Source organism: Mus caroli, unplaced genomic scaffold (assembly GCF_978045245.1).
Source record: "Mus caroli unplaced genomic scaffold, Mus_caroli_1 scaffold_9, whole genome shotgun sequence".
In the NCBI taxonomy this organism is placed as follows: domain Eukaryota; kingdom Metazoa; phylum Chordata; class Mammalia; order Rodentia; family Muridae; genus Mus; species Mus caroli.
This window is the reverse complement of record NW_028227264.1, coordinates 92,478,793-92,501,093: the sequence shown is the minus strand read 5'-3', so window position 1 is coordinate 92,501,093 and position 22,301 is coordinate 92,478,793. Positions and strand designations below refer to the sequence as shown.

At 43.3% G+C, this 22,301-nt stretch overlaps 1 protein-coding gene across 1 annotated transcript in view; it reads left to right on the top strand.

The window, feature by feature from the left end:
• Cfap54 (cilia and flagella associated protein 54) overlaps positions 1 to 22,301 on the top strand; it is a 284,591-nt gene that overhangs the window by 66,086 nt on the left and 196,204 nt on the right. Inside the window, exons 21-26 of the mRNA XM_021174289.3 lie at positions 696 to 788; positions 1,013 to 1,198; positions 10,107 to 10,243; positions 12,939 to 13,086; positions 14,682 to 14,837; positions 17,376 to 17,498. Coding sequence (XP_021029948.1) covers positions 696 to 788; positions 1,013 to 1,198; positions 10,107 to 10,243; positions 12,939 to 13,086; positions 14,682 to 14,837; positions 17,376 to 17,498 — 843 coding nt within the window. The remainder of the gene's footprint in view (positions 1 to 695; positions 789 to 1,012; positions 1,199 to 10,106; positions 10,244 to 12,938; positions 13,087 to 14,681; positions 14,838 to 17,375; positions 17,499 to 22,301) is intronic.

Sequence of the window (22,301 nt, the reverse complement as noted above, 5' to 3'; positions counted from 1 at the left end):
AGGAGTGAGAGCAGTAAGAGGGGAGGGGGAAAGTGTGAGCGTGGTCACAGTGCCAGAGGTACTTGTCTGAAATGTCTCTGTGGGACCCATCACGGTGTATAGCGCATATAGAGGGAAGCACGTTCCAGCTTACTAATGTCAATCAGCAATAGTGATTAAAGTAGGCAACAGTGTGGGCCTGGGGGTGGGGGTGGGGAAGGGCTCCGTGGGTAAAAGCGCTTGCTAAGCATATGATCTGGGTTCCAATTCTCAGAACGTATGGAAAGGCCAGGCACGCCGCACGAGAGTTTGTAATGCCAGAGTTCCTATGTGGAGCAGGGAGGGTGAGCTGGGAGGAGCTCTGAAGGCTCCTGGGCCAGCTAGCCTGCTGTTTTTATGTGGGGGAAAACAATGGTCCTATCTCAAACAAGGTAGAAGGCAAGGACCGACAACCAAGACTTCCTTCTGACCTCCATACATCACGCATACACTGGGTGTGTGTGTCTTGATTGTTTCAGGGAAGCAAGCCTCATGTTTGTCGTTACTTTGTAAAGATGTTGGAGGTGCGTATAAGCTTAGACCTTTGCAGTTTAACACACGAGTAGTGTACCATTCTCTTTGGAAGATCATTGATTTTGCTCCATCCAGATAGAGGAGGCCGAATGCTGTGAAACAGAGCGCAGAGCACAGGTGACAGCTGCCTCTCTCCCCTCCAGGCGTCCTGGTACTGCATCTTGGGTTGCAAAGCAGATGGAAGCTATGGGAAAGTAAGACTGAACAACAACCACCTCCCAAACTCAGGAGAAGCGGTACGTACGTCACCCCCTCTATCGGCAGGCCTTATCAAAGTCTTATTAACCACAACGGAGAGTGCGTTCCCCCTATGAAGTCATTACAGCCGCGGATTGACACTAATTCCAACTCGAGTCACAACTAAGCTCCCACAGCGAAGGAGAAAGGTTTATCCAATTATGTTTTAATAGTCACACTGCCTTAATTTTCTGAGTAAAAGCTGAAATGTTTCTGTTCACAGATACCAGCCGATGGCAGAAGCTTCTTTGAAATTAAAGGTTTGGAAACAAATGCACAGTACATTTTTGCGATTGCTGCTTACTCGTCCAGCGGGAAACTCATTGGTGATGCTATTGGGGAGACAACGAAACCAATTCTCATTTACCCGCCTCTCTCTGCTGTCACCGCTCGGATGTACCTGACACAGGTAGAAGAGACGGGTGCTATTATCCTCTTTTTTTCTGTTAAGTGTTTGCTAAGTAATTTCCAAGATCAGAGTAGAAACTCCACAATGCCTGCGATGCATATTTTCCCTGATTGCCGCTTAGTTCATGAAACATGAATCGTTACTTCCCCCCGTTAGTGAATTTACCTTCTATAGAACATTTCCCCCCAGGAGCACAAATGCAATTTTAGACGTTTTGGGAACTACGGCAATGCATATAAATAAATGCTATCTGTTACTACCCGGAGTAGCAGCTCTCACCCTGGGGCGATGTTGTCAATGTCTCGTGACATTTTTGGTTGTCACAACCTAGTGGGATGCCACTGGTGTCTGGCGAGTAGAGGCAAGGGGATGCTGATAGAGCAGAATACAGTGTGACAGGGACGGCCTTCTGCAACAAAGAAGTACCCAACACATGCTGAGGATGTAACTCAGGAGTAAGAGAATCCTAGCCCGGCGTGCATGGGGCTCCAGGTTCAATCACAAACACTGTGGGGGGAAAATCCGATACAGCATGTCAGTAGCAGCAGCGTGAGAAACCCACATCTAGAGACTGCTTTTCATTTTATGTACATCCACCTATTTACCTATTGGCCATCTTATCTATAATCTATCTGTCTATCTATCACCAGTCTATCTACACATGCAGTTATATATATACATAGTATACCTGCACATACATATGAATTTCTATATATTATTCTTAACCATATATACTGTTTTATATATTTTCATTTAATAAATAATTTTTTCTTATTGGATTAGAAAATTTTCTATGAAGCACTTTTTAATGATTTTATCTTATTATTGAATTGTTAATTAAAAATAAAATATAATTATATAATCCCCCTTCCCTCTCCTTCTTCCAACCCTTCCCACACCTCCATGAGGTTCCCTTGAAGAATTCATGGCTTCTTTTATGTAACACTATATTGAGTCTTGTGGACATGTTGAAGTATCCTTAGTAATTCCTTACTGCTGGACTGAAAGTAATATATATATATATATATATGTATATATATATATATATAATACACATTACAGCATATAAATCTTTAACTGCAAGCATGGCTGCTTTTTGAGGATAAATTTATAGGAAGGAACATATCAGGTCAATAGATACAGATGGACCCAAGTTCAAATTCAAGCTCTTTGTTGTAGCCACGTGGTACTGAGCAAGTGACTTCATCTGTGAGGTGAGAGCAGTCAGAAGATTCCCACAGGTCTTAGGAACGTCAATGGAGCTATGTTTGTCAACTGTTTAACTATAGCGCCTGTCTTTCAGTGAACACACTGAGTACCATTATCAGTTATAAAGCTACTCACGGTTAACCTTCTTGCTGAGGTAGCTGTCGTCTTAGTGAAGGCATGTCACCCATGAGCAGGACAGAGACCCGACTCATTGACCCAGGTCTGAAGTTTCTAATTTAAAGCCTGTTGCTGGTCCTAGAGTGGATGGCTTTCTACATTGTATTGTATTTCTATTGTGCACTGCTATTTTTTCTTTTAATAGTTGATTAGTATCATAAGCTGAGATCTCACAGGCCTTTTATATGATCACATTCTTCAAGGAAAATTAAATAGAGAGAATTGCTAGGATTCATCTAGCACTGCTGTAGCATGTCACACTGCCTCATGGTTTTCTGGTATCTTGATTTCTTCAGAACTTAATATATTCCCCAATTTACAGCCGTGGAGTTATTGTGTGGCGTTGAATATTTCATCAGGACCTAATTTTTCTCCAGAGAGTGGTTTGACTCTTGGGTTCCATTTGGCAGAACTTTCATAGAAAGTTAATAAAATGGAGTCCAGGCTACATCCCTGGGATGATGAGAAGCTCCGTGGGGGCAGTGACCTGCGTCTCCTTATTGACACTCTATTTGCAGTTCTTTAGGTCACCCAAGAAGGCTGATGGGTGTTCTCCCACAATGCCAAGTGGCCAAAGTGGAAATCTCTCACTTATTAAACCCCCTTAATTCTTATATTCAAAGATTGGGTTTTTATATATTCTAGGTTAATATAAATCTTTTTTTTAAAGTACAATCCAGTTTTCATGACAGTGGTTATGTTTTTAGTTTTAGGGACAACCCTGCTCATTAAAATGTATTGCCATAACTATTAGTAGTAAAAGATGAGCTATTTCCCCAAATGCTTCTGGTTAGCATGGCCTTGGGGGGCGTTCAGGTTGTAGTTTTATTCCACATTATTCTATAAACATTAATAAAGTCAGGTGGGTCTTTACCAGGTCTTCCACTAAGTAGAACACTAATAATTTAGTCTGTTTGGTTCTGTTTTTAAAGGAATTCTTTAGAATTATATCATTTCTGTAACCGTTCTCTCCTCATATTGGCCTTATTTCCATTTGCTACTTTTAAAGCAGGCAATAGCTAAAGAATATATTATAAAGTATAGAAAATTAGCAGTTTGTGAGTGGGTTCTAGTTTTGATCTTAGGGATTTGATTTTAGAACAATTGTTTTATTTTTTTCTACTTGTAATATATTAGACCCAGTGATACAACCCCGTTCCCACCTCCAGCTCATTAAACCACATGAATGAGTATCTTGTAATATAGAAATGGCAAATACTAATTACTAAAATATCAAAGAAGCAACAACAACAAAGGCTTGCCCCATCTCAGGACTTTACACCCATCCCACCATTGCTAATGGGCACAGCTTGCCTCTGTATCTTTGCTCTTGTGCACACGCTTCAGGGAACATACAGACACCTCTTCGGCATGCTGGCTTCTTCACTCTTAAGTGTCTGTTCAGTAATGGGGCTGCTGTATTTATTCAGTTAAGTCTGTTTAGAATTTCTATGGTGCTCTGCAAACTAGCAGCGTCAACAGCAACGTAGAAGGGCTGGCTCCCTTGCCCAAGTCCTCGCCAACACTTGCTGCCAAACATCTTTTTGATAATGAACCACCTAGGAGGTGGGAGGTGATACCTCACATGGTTTTCCCAAGCATCACTTTGGTGATGTGTGCACCGTGGAATACTATTCAGCCTTAAACAATGGGGAAACCTATGGACAGGCCTAGAGGACATGAAGGGACTAAGCCACAAGCCAGTCACAGAGAGATAAATGTATGAGCTCACAGATGGGTGGATTCTAAGAAAGTCAAGTTTGCAGAGGTAGAGACTAGAAGGGTGGATACAGATGTCAGGGCTGGGGATGGGTAGGGAAAGGAGAGACATCGTTCAACAGGTATTTAAGTTAGAGGTAGGCAGGAGAGAGTTTCAGTGCTAAAGTAGTTATACTTAGTACTTGGGTACCTCAACAAGTGGAAGAAATGACTTTAATGGCACCAGTACAAAGAAGTGTACATTAGAGATGATAAATATACTAATTAGTGCAACTTGGTCATTCCATCATGTATATACTCACTAGAACATCACATTCTCTGTTATACATACATACATTCCTACACACTACATACATACATATATACAATTACTATTGTCAGCTTGAAAAAAAAAACTCTAAAATTTCATTGTTCCACTCAGACAGTAACTCTTTGTGATGAAATGAGGAATTTCTTTTGATAGTTGAAGAAACAGATGCATAGAATCCCACTGTATTCCAGGCAGGACACCTTAGGCAGCATCGGCAACACCCCTAAGCTTCCTTAGGTAGCAGATTGTGGCTCTTGGACCAGTGCATTGTAACTCTGTCCTCATTCCAGGAGCTCTGTGCCCACTCTTTAAGAGCAGCATCACTATGGAGCCCCTCCTGCCCCTGTCCCCTGTCTGCTCCCTGTCTCCTCCAGGTTCCATCTCTTCCCCTCTACTGGACATACTTCATTCTCTTGGGCTCTACGCAGCTGTCATGCCAGCAGGTCTTCCTGGTGGGGTGCAGCAGAGTCTGAGGATGGAAGATGCATGCGTTATCACAGTCTTCATCATGACAGTAGGGAGGGAACTGTTGATCACACAGTTTCCCATCTCACAGATGAGCTCATCAGAACCCATTGCTGTATGAATGTCTCCTTTTGCCCACGAGTTTTCAATTTGAAAGACAAAATTCTGGGCGATTCAGTCAGCATTAACTGTCCACTTGACAAAGCCTAGAATTAACTAAAAAAAAAAAAAGAGACTCTTCTCTAGCAACTGTCTTTATCACGTTGGTCTGTAGATGTGTTTGCAGGAGTTTGTTTTGGTTGTCTTAACTGATGCAGGAGGGGCCAGGCTGCAGGTGATTGGTGCCGTTTCCTGGGCAGGTGATCCTGGGCTGTACAACAGGAAGTTAGTTAAGGAGGTGCCAACAAGCAGTGCTTCTCCATGGTTTCTGGTTTGGGTTCTGTCTACGTTTCCTGCTCTGACTTCCCTCAAGAAGGACGGTGGGACCTGGAGATGTAAACTAAAGCAAACCCTTTCCTCCCCAAAGCTGCTTTTCATCAGAGTGTTTTTATCACAGCAATAAGGAAGGATGCTCGAGCAATAGGTAAAAAAAAATTAAGTATATTCTCTTAGAAGTTTCAGTTCCTTTCCAATCTCTTTGCCTATCTATTGATGAGCTAATGCCTATTTTGCATCAGCCTCCGTGCTCTATGTAACATCATCGCTCCTTCCTGTGAAACATCCTTTTTCACTCATCTAGATCGTCACCACGGTGGTGACTGAGCGTAGATAATTTTACTTTTGGTTTCAGCTAAGATCCTGATTGTACACCAGGGAGCCAGCCTAGCTCAGGTAAGGCAGGCATGAGCTGTGGAAGGCTGCGCTCAAGGCAAGGCTACACTTTGTGTCTTTGATTCTCCCTGTACATCCATTTTGCTCGACTCTCTCTGAAGATTGACTTTCTCTGTTTTTGAGAGAAGAATGGCAACTCCTTAATTCTAACCACCCAGGCGGCCAGCAGGCACTTACATTTGAATCCAAATTCCCAAGCAAGGGTCTGATTGGTTTATTCAGTTTAGGTGAGTCTGATTTTTGTCTCTCAGTATAGAATGTTATAAATCCCCTCTCATTCTTTCCTATGGTAGCACATCTGGGCAGTCTAAGTAGAAGTTCTGTGAGCTCACCTCTTTTTCTTTTGGTAACAGCAGAAAATTTCAATTTCTCAGGCAGCATGGACCTTGTCTAGACTGATCATCCGACTCTGGAGCCATCTAAGTCTGCTTCTGTTTCCACTAAGCCAGTCCAGACCTGATAATATCCCTCCCCCCACCTTCCCTAGGAGTCTCACGCCTAAGTGATACAATTTTTAACCAGATTCTTCTTCTAAATAGTGGGCCATCAGCCTTGACATCATAACTAAACTTTACATGAAGTCCATCTGGCTTTAGAAGGGGCTATGAAATATCCAACTTGAGTCAGGTACTCACCCTGGCAATACACAATGCTGTATCACATAGCTAAATTGGTCAGCATCCTCCTACAGCAGGATGTGGACGTTACTAAAAAAGGATTTTTAGATTGAGTAAACAACACTTTGAATACTTAGTCTGCCCCATGTACTCCAAGTGAGGGATCCTAAAATCCTAGTATGTAGAAATGTAAGTTGGTGCACTGGGTCCCACCATCAGAATGCATGATTCACCAGGATCCAAGGATTTTGTCTTATCTATCTATCTATCTATCTATCTATCTATCTATCTATCTATCTATCTATCTATCTATCTATCTATCTATTTATCTATCTATCTATCTATTTATCTTTCTATCTATTCATTTATTTTTACTCTACATCTCAATTGCCACCCCTCATCTCACCTCACAAAGCCCCTCCCCCATACCTTCTCCTATTCTCTTCTGAGAAGGGGGAGGATCCCCTGGGTACCAACCCACTCTGGCACCTCAAGTCACTGCAGGACTAGACAATATACTCTCCCACTGAGGCCAGACAAGACAGCCCAGTTAGGGGAACAGAATCCTCAGGTAGGCAGTAGAATCCGCTCCAGTTGTTGGGGGATCCAAATAAAGACCAAGCTGCACATCTGCTCTTATATATGTGCGGGGGTCCTAGGTTCAGCCCATGTATGCTCTTTGGTTGGTGGTTCAGTCTCTAGGACGGCCCAAGGGTCCAGCTTAGTTGACTCTGTCATCTTGTGGAGTCTCTATCCCCTCTAGGTCTCTCAGTCCTTCCTCCAACTCTTCCACAAGACTCCCCAAGCTCTGTCTACTGTTTGGCTATGGGTGTCTGCATCTGTTTCAGTCAGCTGGTGACTGGAGCCTCTTAGAGGACAGTTGTGATAGGCTTTTGTCTGCAAGCATTGCAGGCTATCATTACTAGTGTCAGAGACTGCTTCTTGCCCTTGGGTGGGTCTCAAGATGGGACAGTCATTGATTGGCCATTCCCTCAGTCTCTGCTCCATAGTTCTGGGTGATTCTGGTAGTCTGGGGTTCATATGGTGAGACCTCTTGTTTTTAACAATGGAACAAATCATGGTGGTGGGAACTGGGTTAGTGACATATAGGTAGACTACATGCTGGGACATGGTAAATGCTAAGGGACAAATATCTGGAGTGCGGCAAGAGGAATGGAAGTTAATGGCAGTATTCAGTGGGATGATGGGGATTGGGGGGAAGATGAGATCTGAAGAGACCAAAAGCAGGATAGTCAGAGGTTCTCCAGGGAAGAACATCTGGAAGACGGAACAGCTGGAGCAGGAACCCTAAGATTTTCAGGTGTTCTCCCACTCTGATAAAGAGCGGGTCAGTGTTTATGACTGAAGCACAGGGACCCACAGAGAGCAGAGGGAGCAGTCAGACATGCAAGTTGCTGGACAGTGGCAGGGTTTTTTCTTTCTTTTTTGCTTTGCCTAAAATGGGCAGCTACTGGATGGCCTTGATTCATGCTGGGTCCTGACTGACTTCTATTTTCAGACATTCGTCTGGCTAAGTTGGGAACAGACATGGAGAGGAGGGCAGAAACACTCTCCTCTGCTGAATTTCAGTGAGAGGTAGAAGAGGCTTTCCTGTGGTGACAGGAACCAGTGTTCTGAAGGGGCTGATGGGAATTCCTAACAGAAATGAAGGGGCGAGAGAAATAAGCGTTGACTTGAAGGTCAACCATCCAATCGGAAGGACAGAGTTAACATCATTTTAATTAAACATGAGGCTATGTGGTGTATCCTTGGTTGCAGAGGGGAGAATTAAAAGTTGGGGCCATGTTGAGGTTCAATTCATGCATTTGGGTTTTGGGAGAGAGAGATGGACGTGAGAAAGATTTGAGACAGTATGTGATAGCTCAGACCACATGCTATCACTAATTCTGTAGACAGAAAAGAGCAGCCCTAGGCGTCAGCTAAACTTGTGTGTCCATAGAAAGAGTGGGAGGTAGGGTGGGGAAAAGAAGGGGCCAGCAAAGGGAAGGTGGCCACTGGGTCAGGAGTCAAGCCTGGAGTGTGGAATTCTGGGAGCTGTAAGTGGGTCGTTATCAAAGAGGAAGTATCTGACACAGTCCATTATTCTTTTAGTATGTGTCTCCTCATTTTAACCAGCTGCCCTTGAGAAATCTGTTCTGTCCAGTGCTGTTAGTTATTGGTACACATGCAGACATTATGGTGCTTCCTGTTAAAAAGTCTGTGGTGCTTCATGAGTTCATAAACCTTATTTTTATTGTTGTTGTAATTGGCACATCTTGTTTGGCAGTATTCATTAGGTCAGCCAATAACATTCTATAAGGCTAACACCTTATCTCTTAGGCAACCTGGGCTTCTAATAACAAGATTTTAAGAGGAAGGAAGCCTCAGTTGTAGGTTTGCTCCCCCCCCACCCCCCCATCTTACTTTCCTCAGACCATCTCAGAATCCCTCGGACCTCACAGGACTCCAGCTGTGTATTAACTTTTCCTTACGTTCATTGCCTGTTTTTTTTTTTTTGTTTGTTTTTATTCCCCCCCACCCCCCAAATCTGACTCATCACCCTGGCCTTACTTCAGTGTTCTCTGACCATCTCCCATATCTCGTTCTTCTCAAAGTCTCTCTCAACTGTACCACCCAGGACTGTATCCTTGCCTGTCACATGGATGGGGAGGGCATTCCCAGGCTGACAGCTCTTTGCTCCTCCAGAGTTCAGCACAGAGTGGAGTCTCTCAGGAAAGCTTACTGCTTGGTGAGTTAGAAGGAATCATTTGACAGACTAGGGAAGTTCTAGCCTTGTAAGTTTTTCCCATGAGTGGATACCGTTCTAATAAAATGTCCTTTCTGTGCCTAATTCAATGAATTTATTTATGCCCTATCATTTGAAGCAGCCTGGAAGTCATTTGTTGAAGGTTGATGTTATGTATGTATTTAAATAGAAGGATTTTCAGAAATTCCCTTAAATATATTCTATCAATAGAAAGTCAGTTGGTGATATATATTTTTTTTCTACTGAGCTTCTAAAGCTTCACAAGTGAAATTATTTTTTCCAGCACTGGATCTGTTAAACTTGAAAGATACAGATTCTTGGAACGCGTTTCTGCTTTCTTTCTTACCCTTTTCATCTGCCAACTCTTTGTTACCCAGAAGCTCTGAAAGTGTCAGTCACCCGGGAAAGAATAAAATATATTTCATATATATCAGGTTGGGGAAATCTGATTGTTTCTCTTGGAGCAGATTGTTCATTATAACGGTATCTATAATAAATGGGGCACACTGCTGAGACGGACGGAAATGAAATTAATTTGGCTCAGATGTGATCTTTGTTTTGCTTATGAGGATTTGAAACATTCTTACAGAGTTTCACATTTCTACACAATTTAGAAATAAAAGAGATTTCAAAATGCAGTTGCCCCCGCTGCCAGTGCTCACCCATGGCCACCCTGTCCCCTCACTGTGACTCCGTGGGGCAGGAAGACAAATGTAGAATTAGTGTGTGTGGGGGAGGATGTACCAGAATTCCATTTGAAATAGACATGTTCTGAGTGAAAAGGTCCTTGAGACAATGTGGTTTTTGTCACAGGTCGCTTATCAGATCGGTAACTATGAGATGGCCAAGAAAGTCTTCTCACCAGTCTGGGATTATTTTGTTGCCTCTCCGCTACCAGATGAGCAGTCGGTTATCTGTCTAAGCAACATCATGACAATAACGCAGAGAAGGTAATTAGAAACATCACTTTAAAGCCCCGAAATGGTTGGTTTTCGTTTTCATATCGGGATTGCCCGTTGGAAAAGTGTATCTAATCAGGATTATAAGGTGCTTATGCTCTAAGGTCCTCCGTCCTTGTCAGGACTCAGACAAACAGGGAGGCAGGATAAACAGGGAGGCAGAGAGATGAAGGCTTTGGGATACAAATTCAAGTGGTAGAAGCTAGAGCAGAAACATGGGTACTCAGTGGAGATGTTGGGACCAAGTGGGGAGAGGAGGAGGTAAGGAGAGGGCCTGATGTGTGGACTGTGGTTATGAAGGTTTCTGCCTTTTCTTTGAATAGGCTCTCAGGATTAGACTCTCAGCAGTTGCCATCATGCGGGTAGAACCCATAGAAAACGCATATCTTGTGACTTTTCTGCCATTTTTTTTCCCTTAAAAAACCAGGACTTCAGGAGAGTCTCAGAACAGAGTATGTCCAGCTGGTATCCCAGGCTTTTAAAAATCCCTCACCTGCTTATAATGCTTACAACTCTTAGCCCCTCAGAGACAGCCCACTTAAAAAAATCATAAATGCTAGGCAGAGTAAGGTGTTGGTAGTACTTATTTACATTAAAAAGCTTAATTCCATTTCAATTAAACAATGTAGACTTAACATTTGCCCTGTGCAAGGATCTCGAATGTACTGGGAGAAAGATTTGAGGGGCATTTAAGAGGAGAAAGGGATGGGAGTGAGGTTTTATGTGTGTTGCACTATAGAAGAGAGAGAGTGAGACGCGACCGGGCTTTCTGGTGTTAATCGTCTGGAGAGTCTGGCATTTACTAAGGGAAATGGGGTGTGAGGCCTAGAATGACTGGGCTTGGGGACAGTTTGCTTTTGCTTTTGTTTTCCCAGCAGGATGCTTTCGTAGGTCAACCCTGGAGGTGGCAATTTGGAAATTGTCCATGGAGACCACCACTGAAATCTTGAAAGGAGTCTTGTCTTCCAGAGAATGATGGTTGAACTTTAGCAGAAAAGAGCCGATCCTGATACCGAGCACTGACTTTGCCTTGTTTTAAAGGGAGGATTTAAGAGATGGAGCCAAGGGAGGCTATCAAAGGGGAGCTGTCCAAGGGATAAGCAACCAGGGAGATGCGTTGCCAAGGGAAGTGGGGTCATCTGGAGGACCAGCTTGCTCTAGCATATGCAAGTGCTTGCTCAGGCTCCATGAAATCCTATAGAAAGGTTGAGCAGGATAGGAATCAGGAGACATTTAGAGTTGGTGATTTGAAGGCCATCAGCGTATTCAAGAGAGCAACTTACATGAGACTACAAACCAGAAATGATCTTGTGAGGTATAGTGAAAGTGGAAACCAATAACAAGTAAAGACCACTTGTGGGTGGGAGAGAAGAGTGAAGCAGGCAGAGGCTTGAAGATCAGGCTTCCAGGAAGGATTTTAGAGTCTAGAGGGAAGGGAGCCAGTGGCGAGGGAGATTTTGAAGATAGACGGGGACTCAGGTGACAGAGGCATTGTTCTGGGAGAGTGTAAAGGGTGTTGAACATGGAGCTGGTATAACAGCCTATGGGGGTGTGTGTACAGAGGTGCACATGTACTCAGGAAGAGCTGAAGTGCCACTGAGCAGCACTGACATCTCATAGCTGATGCAGAACTTTGTGGTATAGCCCAGTTTCTGATGGCTACGAATCTACTTGATTCACATTGGTATCCCAGGGCCCAGGAGAGTGTCGTGCACATAGCTTTTTTGTTTTGAAGATGTGAAGGAAAAGAAAATAAATGAATAAGTAATTGGTGCTGTGATAAGCTAGAAAAATTGGACAGTGATGTCCCTTAAGGGGTCACAGAATGATATAAGAGGTGGCAGAGACTAAGGGTCTGGGAACCTCAATAGTGAAGAGACTTACTGGACCTTTGGGGTGTTCAGGGAGTGCAATGGAGCCAGGAAGTGATAGGTGGGATGAAGGCACATGTTAAGGTGCTGAGGGCCATTGTGAGGCCGACAGGGAAGTGCAGTGCTCAGGGCAGGGAGGGGCGGAGGACCGAAACCCTCCTGCCAAGGGAGCCCAAAGTTCACGGTGGTGGGCTCAACTTCAAGTGTGAATTAGTGATGTCAGGCTCTTTCCTGCTGCATGGGGTAATGAGGTTCAGAGAGCAGAAGGACATAATGCTTGAGTGTGAGGGTTTATCATCTGCTGGACCTCAGAGCAGTCATGTATTGGAAATGAAAGAGGACCTACAGATTTCAAGGCTCTGTTGATCTTTGGTTTCCTTGGACTGTGATTTAGAAAAGGCAATGGAAAATAACCAGTCATTAAGACCCATTCTCTCGTGCACAGTGTGCTTAGGATGCTCCCCATCTTCACAAAGTTCCTGTGCTGGACCCCCAAGCCTGTTCTCTAACCCAACTTACTGTAACTGCATCATGGTGATAGAATCGAACCTTGTACTCATATAGGAGCGGTTTGCCTCTGGTCATTCTTACAAACTGGCAGCCAGACACCCCAGATGCTTCACTGTCTCTTGGTTGTGAACTTGCCTTTGGTTTTCCACTTAAGTGGACACCCGAGAAGGGCTGTTTCTGGTACTGCCATCACTGCCAGGGTCATTGTGCAGGCGATGAGGATTGGAGGAGCAAACAGGTTGAGTAGACGCACTCAACCAGTCAGTTCACAGCGCCTCACTTAATACTGGTTCCTTCTGCTGCAGGCTTCATTCCAACATCTTGGCAGACACTTCTTCGATCCTCTTGTACCTTTTCCTTAGAAATATCTTTGTGATGAGTGACATTAAAATTAAAGAAGAGAATCTCTTCTGTGATAATATTAAAGGCAACGAGATTTTCCCCGCCCAGCAAGTAAGTGAATGCCCTGCATGAAGACCGAGTGGCTCCGTCCTCTCTGCTTCTCCATGCTTCAAGAACAGATTCCCTTGGGATCTTGTGTCCTTCCCAGTGAAGGGACCAAGAGGGTGTGGCTGAGGATTCCGTATTATTTTATATTCCAGGCAGGTCTCATAGTTCTCAATTTGTATCTCCCCTCTGTGTACAAGATCAGTATATTCTTCAGAATTCAAACTTGTACAGGGTGGACAGTGAAACACTCGTGTGGTCCCACCACCTCTAAGAACACGGTGGCCTCATTTTTGCATGCTTTCTGTGCTTTTGAAAAATAAGCAGAGATTAGCATGTTATTATACTGTTCAGCCACCTGCCTTCTTTAAAACGTCCCTTTTCGTCGTAGAGGGTTTCTCACGCTGGTGTTGGATGTTCTTTTACAGTAAGAAATTGCACGCTCACACAGAGGCAGGGATTTAACTGTTCTTCTAGCGGTGGGCTTCCAGGGCATCTCTACCTGGCTCTGTTCAGCCCATAACCCACAGTGTTCTGACTTTAACAAAGGTCATACTCCAGCGTGTGCGTCTTTGTTCTGACTCTGTCAGTAGATCCGGAAGCTTCAGGCATGTACTCTCTTACTCTTTTTTTTTTTTTCTTTTTTAACCTTTTCAATTTGCCCATTGATTAATGAATTGATAGTTTGTTACTCAAGGCCTATGCCAGGAAAATGACTCTTCTCCAGTCCAGAGCTTCACTGTCCTCAGAGCTCAGGTTCTCAAAGCCACCCACCCACCTGTATTGAACACCGTCTCTGCATTGCATTTGGTTTTTTCTCTGCCACACCCAGTCTGAAAGCAAAGCCATTTGATAAGTGCTTCTGTGAGTGTCAGCACCAGAAACCACCATTCCTGTAAAAGCTGCTGTATAGAAATTTCCAGTTGATGTTTGCACAGCCTCTCCTGTGAGTGACGTGGATACACATAGAAAAGAACAAACTTTTTCCCCAGGAGCAAGGTGGAAGGGGAAGAGAGGGTTGCTATCCTTTTACTAGACATTGATATCACAACTCTTAAGTCTGCATTCTTCATCATCTCTATTTAGTTAGTGAAAATGTAAATAGAACTATTAATCTGGCTCGCTGAAAACATTCCATTTTCCAACAAATTAAGAAGCGAAATTAGACTCTGTTAATCAAGGGGGTGCAATATTATTGGTATATTACATTTTAATTATTGTTCACCACAATTTGTTTTTTTTTAAATGAGTTTTTTTCTGAAATTAAAATACAGCCCTCCCCTCATTTCTTCCTTTTTTTTTTTTTTTTTTGTCTTGCCAATAAAGACACTGGGCACATGTTCTGTCTTTAGTGGCTCTCGTATTGTCTTATAAAACAAGCTGGAGTTTGTTCCAGGAATATGCTATGCACAAGTGGCATTAAGGGAGAGGTAGAGAGTCCTTTCTAGATTCAGATTGTCTTTATATTATCACTCATGTTGTCGAGCCAGAGGGTTGACATCCCTTTCCCTCTCTGCTCCTTGACGACATATGGGGTTGAGCGCCTGACACTCAGCCTGAGTAGCAAGCGCTTCTTACGTCCCCCGTCTGTGTCTGCGCAGGTCGCTAGACTGGTGGAATGTGAGAATGTGCTAGTAGCTCTGGAGCTCAGCAACTTCCTCAATGACGCCAACTTCGCCCTTCAAGCAGTGACCCAGTGCTACGGGCTCCTCGCACCCATTATCTACCACAATATCGTCTTGGTACCTGTCATCCAGGTAAGGGTGTGCCCCAGTCTCCATGGAAGGTATGTGTGGAAGACAACTCGGTGATTCCTCATGGGGAGGAGCAGCATAGCCTCTGTAAAGGACGGATGGGCCAAGGAGACGTGTGGAACTCCAGGAGTTAAGTGGAAACTGTCCTAACAAATTATGTCAGAAACTCGCACACTCGCAAAGTACAAAGAGTATTTCTTTGAAAACACACAGTCCCATCAGCGGCCTTAAACACTGGCCATGGTCCTGTCTCAGTTTTAAGAGTTCTTCCAGCTTCCATATTCTTGTCGCTATAGATACAGAAGCATATTTTCAACACACATCACTAAAGCTGTCCCAAGGATGCACATACTGAGCAGCCCGAGGAGGTCACCATCTCGGCAGCACAGTTGACGTTCTCATTCAAAGGCAGAAGAACAGACATTTTGGATAAATGACAGTGAGACACCTTGTTATTCAGCGGAAAGACAGTAGAATCTGATCTCTCTGTGTACTGTGCAAGACTCCAATCCTGCTTAAGGATTGCAAGTCAAATAGAGCAAAACTTTAGGGGGAAAGAAACGAAACAAATGCAGGCAATGACATATGTAGCCAGGGTTTGGGGAAAATCTTCCCAATTATGGTAGAACTTGTAAAAACAGCAAACCTCCTGAGACAAAGGAGCAGGACCAAGACCATAGGAAATCCTGGGAAGATCATACTCAAAGTCAATGAAGCCTTGCATGTTGTCTGTCAGCTAACAGGTAAATGGACACAGGGTCTAAATTGCTAGTTCACAGAAAACCAAATCCACTCCATGCTAAGATGCTTGAGTATCAAGTATTTCTGGAAACATACATTGGATTCATAATGTAAGATCTTTAAGTCCCATTGCTGGTGAGAACACACAAGAGCAATGGCATTTTGACACAGAGGCAGTGAAATGTGAAATGTTAGAAGCTCCTGGGTTTTGATAAAGCCACTTTAATTTTAATTAAATTAAATCTAGCTCCAAGCAAAATTAAAACCAAATATATCTGATACAGTAATTCTTCTACTGGTACTTTATTTAATAGAATACAAGTTTAATAAAAATAAAAAAGATACATTTATTTGACAGAGGCACCATACTGTAAGTGTGACACAGAATAAAAGAACTACTTGGATGAATGATGGGGTTCCCACTACGCTTTGTATCCCAGGTCCCTGTGTTTTCCCTCTAGGGCATTTGGTATCACAGATAGCCGTAATGGCCATTGCCTTGGGATGTGCACTGTGGTCTCAAGGCAGTTGCTTCGTGGACCTTCTCAAGGCAGGGCTTTAGCTGCTGCTGGTGTTAGGCACCTTAGCATGTATGGGGGTGTTTCCTGTACTGTTTGGAGGGGACAAGGTCAGTGAAGAGAAACAGTAGCCATGCTAGACCTAAAACATTAGCCATGAGCTATTCAATATAAGAATAATGGTTATGCTTGGTCCAGGCCAGATGGTAATATGTAGCCATTAACAACACAAACTAGGGCTGTACCTGTGGATTTGGAAGTACTTTCTGTGAGGGACTGTTGAAGGAAAAAGATAAAAGTTCAGACAAGTATATGTAAATGCTATTTTGTGAAATGGTAGCAACTTCCTCCCTGGGTACCTCTATGTGTTTGTGCGCACACACACACACACACACACACACACACACATACACATATATATGAACTTTGAGAAATGACTAGGGTAGTTAGCATGATGTGGGGATGTGGCATGCAATGAGGACAGAGGACAAGTTAACACAGAAGGGAGGAACTAAGCAAGCATTGACCATCCTCACCAATGTATCAGGATAATAAAATATCACCAGAACGGTGGCTTGAAGCAGCTCGGAAGAACAAACATACATGTATTGTTCTTGGGGATCGTCAGGGTGTTGAAGGGCTCACCTTGATCTCAGCTCTGCTGCTTTGACAACAGCATTGCTCCAGCCTGTGCAGCAGGACTGAGACCCAGCCCAACAGTCTGGTTCCAGATCAAACCCAGGAACTCACTCTGTGAAGCCAGGCAAGGAAGGAAACCCCAGTATTAATTGCTATTCAGTGGCATGAACACTCAGCTTTAATCTTAGAGGGACTATCATTTCAAGTGCCTTTACCCATCCATACTAAGTCACAGCAGCCTGATCTTCTCTGTCCTTTGCCAAGGTCCCCATAAGCATAGATGAGACCTATAGTGTTTTGGGTCCATGAGGCATTTAGCTTCTCTGTCTTTTACAGTGCTTGAGAAAAATAAGCATTGCTTTTCAGTTATCTGCATATTTATTTTGTATTCTTCACCAGTTTCCAAGTTTATAAAGACGATGATCATCTCAAGATTGAATATGTCCATTTTATCTATGTATATTCCTTCATACCTGACGAATATGTTATCAATAATTATTGACTGCAGCCTTGTAGCTGAAGCCATGTTGCCTTCATAGCTTAAGGCTAGCTTAAGACTGATATGATTCACATACTACTTCATATACTAAATAAGATGATATTTGGACATAAAAATCATTGTGCTTCTGGTTTTTATTTTTAGATCTTGATAAAATGTATTGTGGTTTTGCAAGGAATACCAAGTATTATTCACTCAAAGAAAAATATTTCCAGCTTTGAAAGTATACAGCACATGATTGCTTGCTGCATCTTCTACATGACAAAGGTATTTATTTATCTCATCATTTGTCTAGTATCATTATAATTTAGGATTGGTCCTGAGTGAGAAAGTCACCACCAGGATCCAGTGCCCTCTTCTGGTCTCAGAGGTCATCTGCACTAACTTGTAATTAAAAGTAATTCTTATGAAACATCAGCACCCCCACAGTGTGGAGGGATGGTGACTGTTCTTGAGCCTTTTGATAAAACTGTGGCACCCCACAAACTCAGTCTTGATGTCACTGAAATGGCATCCAGATATCATCTGGCATTATCTACAGTCTCACAGAACACAAAAAACCCCTAAGAGATGAGTGACGTAGTATGCTGTGTGTTACCACATTAGCTGGTCAGGCTGTAATCATGGTGAATGGAGCCTACAGGCAGGCCTCTACTAGCAAGGCTAGGGTGTGGGTTAAAGCTATGGAACTTAGCTCTACAGAGACAAACAACAGCGGGGGTGGGGGTTTGGGGGGTGGGAGAGGATGGGGAATGAGAGGGGTGCCGGTGGGGGTGACCACACCTTGAGTGATGGTAATTGGGTGGCAGAGGAGGGTAGATCTCTGTGAGTAGGTCAGCCCAGTCTTACAGAGTGAGTTCCAAGGCAACCAGAGCTACATAATGAGACCTTGTCAAAACAAAACAAAAACACCCCCCCCAACCAAAACCCAGGCATAGTGGTGGCATTACAGTTAAAGGGTTAATCAGTGTCTTAGTCAGGGCTTTATTTGATATGACAAAACACCATGACCAACAAAGCAAGTTGGGGAGGAAAGGGTTTATTCAGCGTACACTTCAACATTGCTGTTCATCATCAAAGGAAGTCAGACGAGGAACTCAAGCAAGGCAGGAATGTGGAGGCAGGAGCTGATGCAGAGGCCATGGAGGGGTGCTGCTCACCGGCTTGCTCACCACAGTTTGCTCAACTTGCTTTCTTATAGAACCCAGGACACCAGTCCACGGATGGCACCATCCACCATGGATGGGCTAGGTCCTCCCACCTTGATCACTAATTGAGAAAATGCCTTACAGCTGGATCTCATGGAGGCATTTCATCAACGGAGACTCCTTTCTCTTTGATGACTCTAGCTTGTGTGAAGTTGACACACAAAACCAGCCAGTTGACCCAGTGAATGAGGGGTATAATGCTTTTATGATATCAGAATGTAAAAAAATAAGGGCAACCATGAAAGGAAGGAGAGGCTAGGTATACTCTCAGGGTACAAGACTGGTGTAATTAGTAATTATAATCACTGATTACTTAGTTATTTTCTGTTAGGAGTGTTTGGTATATGCCCAAAGATAGAGCCACATGGAGGAGCTCAGCTCTCCAGCTCCAGTAATGAATAGTAAATGGTGACACACACAGGAGTGTGGGAAGCCTGGGGAAGGCCTCACTTGATAGTCATTAAGCGAGAGGTCCAGACTCAAGTGCCCGCTGAGTCCACACAGGTAAAAATATGTGTAATTTTGGTTGGTACGGGGTTAGGTTGTTGAGTTTTAAGACAAACTTAATCTATAGCAATTACAATTCAGCAAAGAAATAAGTAATAAAGTAACAACCCAGTTCTGTCTGATGAGCTTATGCTTTAGTGGGGGAAGACAGAACACACGTACACAGACACACGCAGAGACACAGACACAGACACACACACACACAAGAAATTCTGTGAAGCTTTAAATGGCACAAGCAAAAAACAAAACAAACGAAAAAACCCAATGAGTTATGGGAGAGATTTTGTGGGTAGGCTTGCCATAGATGGGAAAGCCTGGAACAATTTGCAGGCATGGAAGCCCACGGTCAGTTTTATCTTACAGCAGAGTAGGCAGGATGGGAAAGTAGAATATATATATTTATTTTTTTAAAGTAGAAAGGGAGGAAGATTAAGCTGAACCTATGAATATTTATATCATTGACTCTTTACTATGTTGGGAAAGACCAGAGATGAGTTGGGACCAAGGAGGCAAAGAAAACTTGAAAGAAAGAACAAACAGTCAGATGGTATGCAACCAACCAACCAACCAACCAACCAACCAACCAACCAAAATAAATGATACAAGACACCAAGCCTCTGTAACAAACAGATGTGATAAAGATCATTGCAACAGATTGTGAGTCAAATCTAAAAATACCTCAGTGTAGAACTGCTCAGAAATGGTAAATACATTCAGAAGGCAAACCCAGCAGTCATCACATGAAAACACCAGAAGTCTGGGCTTGAGAAAGAAACAGATGGAGCAGTAAAAGGCTCCCTGAGTCCCAGGCAGGATTAAGGTAGGGACACTCATGTAAAGAGGTGATGGTGACCTGTTTGAAGTTGATGGTTGAGAACAAGCTGTAAAGTCTCCAGTACTGAAGAACAGGCTCCTTGCAATACAAGGGGACTCAACTGGCTCCCAACATAGCAACACTAGAAGGTAGAATACTAAAATGCTGTTTGAAGGATAAAGCTCGAGGTCCCAGAACTAATAACCGAGAAAGATACCATTCATTGGTTCGAGCAAAAATAGACACTTTCAAAGTACAAGTGTTTGCAGAGCATTGTGCCCGTGCACTTATCTGGGGAAAACACTTGAGGAAACACTTTATCAAATGACAATTGATTCCAAGCCGAAGTCCTGAGATAGGGGGAGACAAAAGAGAGGAATAATAGGAATCTCTCAATATATGCGGTATTAAAAGTAAACAGAGGACGAGGGAATGAATTGGACTTTGTAATACAGATGCTAAGCAGGGTGTCTTGAAAGACAAGAGTTGTCCTTGAAAGACAAACTTAGTAGTAACCCAGAACTAAAGCTTCCATTGTAGCTGAGGATGGGGTGAGGGAGTGTTAACGGGTACATTCTCACACCATGGTTGTGCAAAATTATGTTTGTGGCAGGAAGTGTGTGTAGCTTAATGCTGCTGTTTTCTCTGACAGGACACACACACACACACACACACACATACACACACACACACACACACACACACACACACACACACACACAAAGATAACTTGGGAATGTGTCACTGTGAGCAGAACTTTATAGCATAATGGGGCTTCTAAGTGTACAGAGTGGAAAAAGAATGAAGTAGGAGGGAGGGAGGGGAAGAGGGAGGGGGAGAGAAAGAATGAATTCAAGAAGAAGAAACAGAGGTTGTGCCAGGTTGTGCCAGGCTGGGCCTGGCTGGGCAGGGAGGGGACTAATTAAACCAAAGTAAGAAGCGAGGAAGAGTGAGAGTGTCCCTTTTTAAAGATGAAGTATTGAACTAAGTCTTAACCACGTTACCAAGTGGATGGTCTTAGGAGACCGGCTTCCAGGAGGGCTTGGAATGCAGGTTCTCACACAGACAGCACTCCAAGAGATACACCTTCAAGTCTAACACAGACAGCCCTCCAAGAGATACACCTTCAAGAGGACAGTGGTGATGGGCAAAAGTAACGGAGCGAGATGGTGATCCTCACCCAGGGACAGCACTCCACAAACATTAGCCAGATCCTGTGGCCGTCTGGGTTGACCTCCCCCTGCAGTTGGAAGGCTTCAGAACCGTTACATCCCAGTCTGAGGACAGGCTCCATGCCAGGCGTGAAAGACCACGGCTTCCCTCTTGGCGATTCTCAGCACCACCAAAAGGGAAAGTCTGAAATGAAAGTAAAGTCTGAACTTTTTTTTATAACAGCAAATTGAAGAAAAATAAGATTGTGTGGAAAATGCCACAAAGACATTTGATAACACTTAAGCAACCTTTCCTAAGAAAATTGCTGGTGAGTTCGGAATGAGAGGGAGCTACTGGATAATGATAAGGGCATTTACCTAAATTTTAAAGCAAATATCATACTAAATGGCAAACTTCTGCAGTCATTTCCTTAAAAACCAGGCCAGGAAGGACTTCTAACAGGGAGTCATTATTTTCAGGGGTTCCCTCTTGTGCGCTAGACATGGATTTGAAATGCCTTTAGAATAATAGAAAGGAAAAAAATGTAGCTTATTTGTAATTGTCGGGGACTCAAAGATCTTGTAAGGAACAATTAGCATTATAGGAAGACTACTATATCAAATGGGTATATATATTAAGCAGATATGAGTGATAGCTTTAGTTTATGTCAGGAAGCATTAGGAATAAAGGGAGCAGACTGTACTATTTAAAACTCTGCGAAGTGTCAGTGAACCTGCATAAAAGAACTGAAATCTTGCCAAGGATACACATTAAAATCTGAGCATATGGCACACCACACCAAGTTCCTGTACACAAAGGAAGATAGGCTGTAACAGAAATATAAGTCTTTCCTAAAATAACACTCAAATTTAATGCAATTTTAATTGCAATTACCATGGGTTTTCTCTAGGATCATTTAAACATTCTCAATAGCTATGAAAATTCACCACAAAGCCACCTTAGTAAAAATGGTATTAATAACCTTGCGGGCAAATTGATCAGTGGAATAGATTAGAGGGTTCAGCTGACATCTCCAGGACAGAGGAGTGTGTTACAAGGGTAGTAATTTGATTGACCACGGAGACTCTGTTCTTTTATGGCTTTCAGAGTGGGGGACCCTGGTGTAGGTGACTATACATCTGAAGTCAAGCCAGATTCCACCTGTCTGTCATTCTCCCCCTCCACACCCCCCACACCTTCTCAGACTTCCTGCAGTATTCTTCTGTCACCGTCACCTGCTGTAAACACTGGCAACACCTGCCTTCAGATAGCGTGGTCAAAGATCCGAGTTGCTATTTATGCTGCCTGATTCATTAGTGTTGTGCTGGGCCTAGAGTGCCCTGCTGCCTTTCTATTTATTATTATTATTATTATATTAGTATTTTAGAT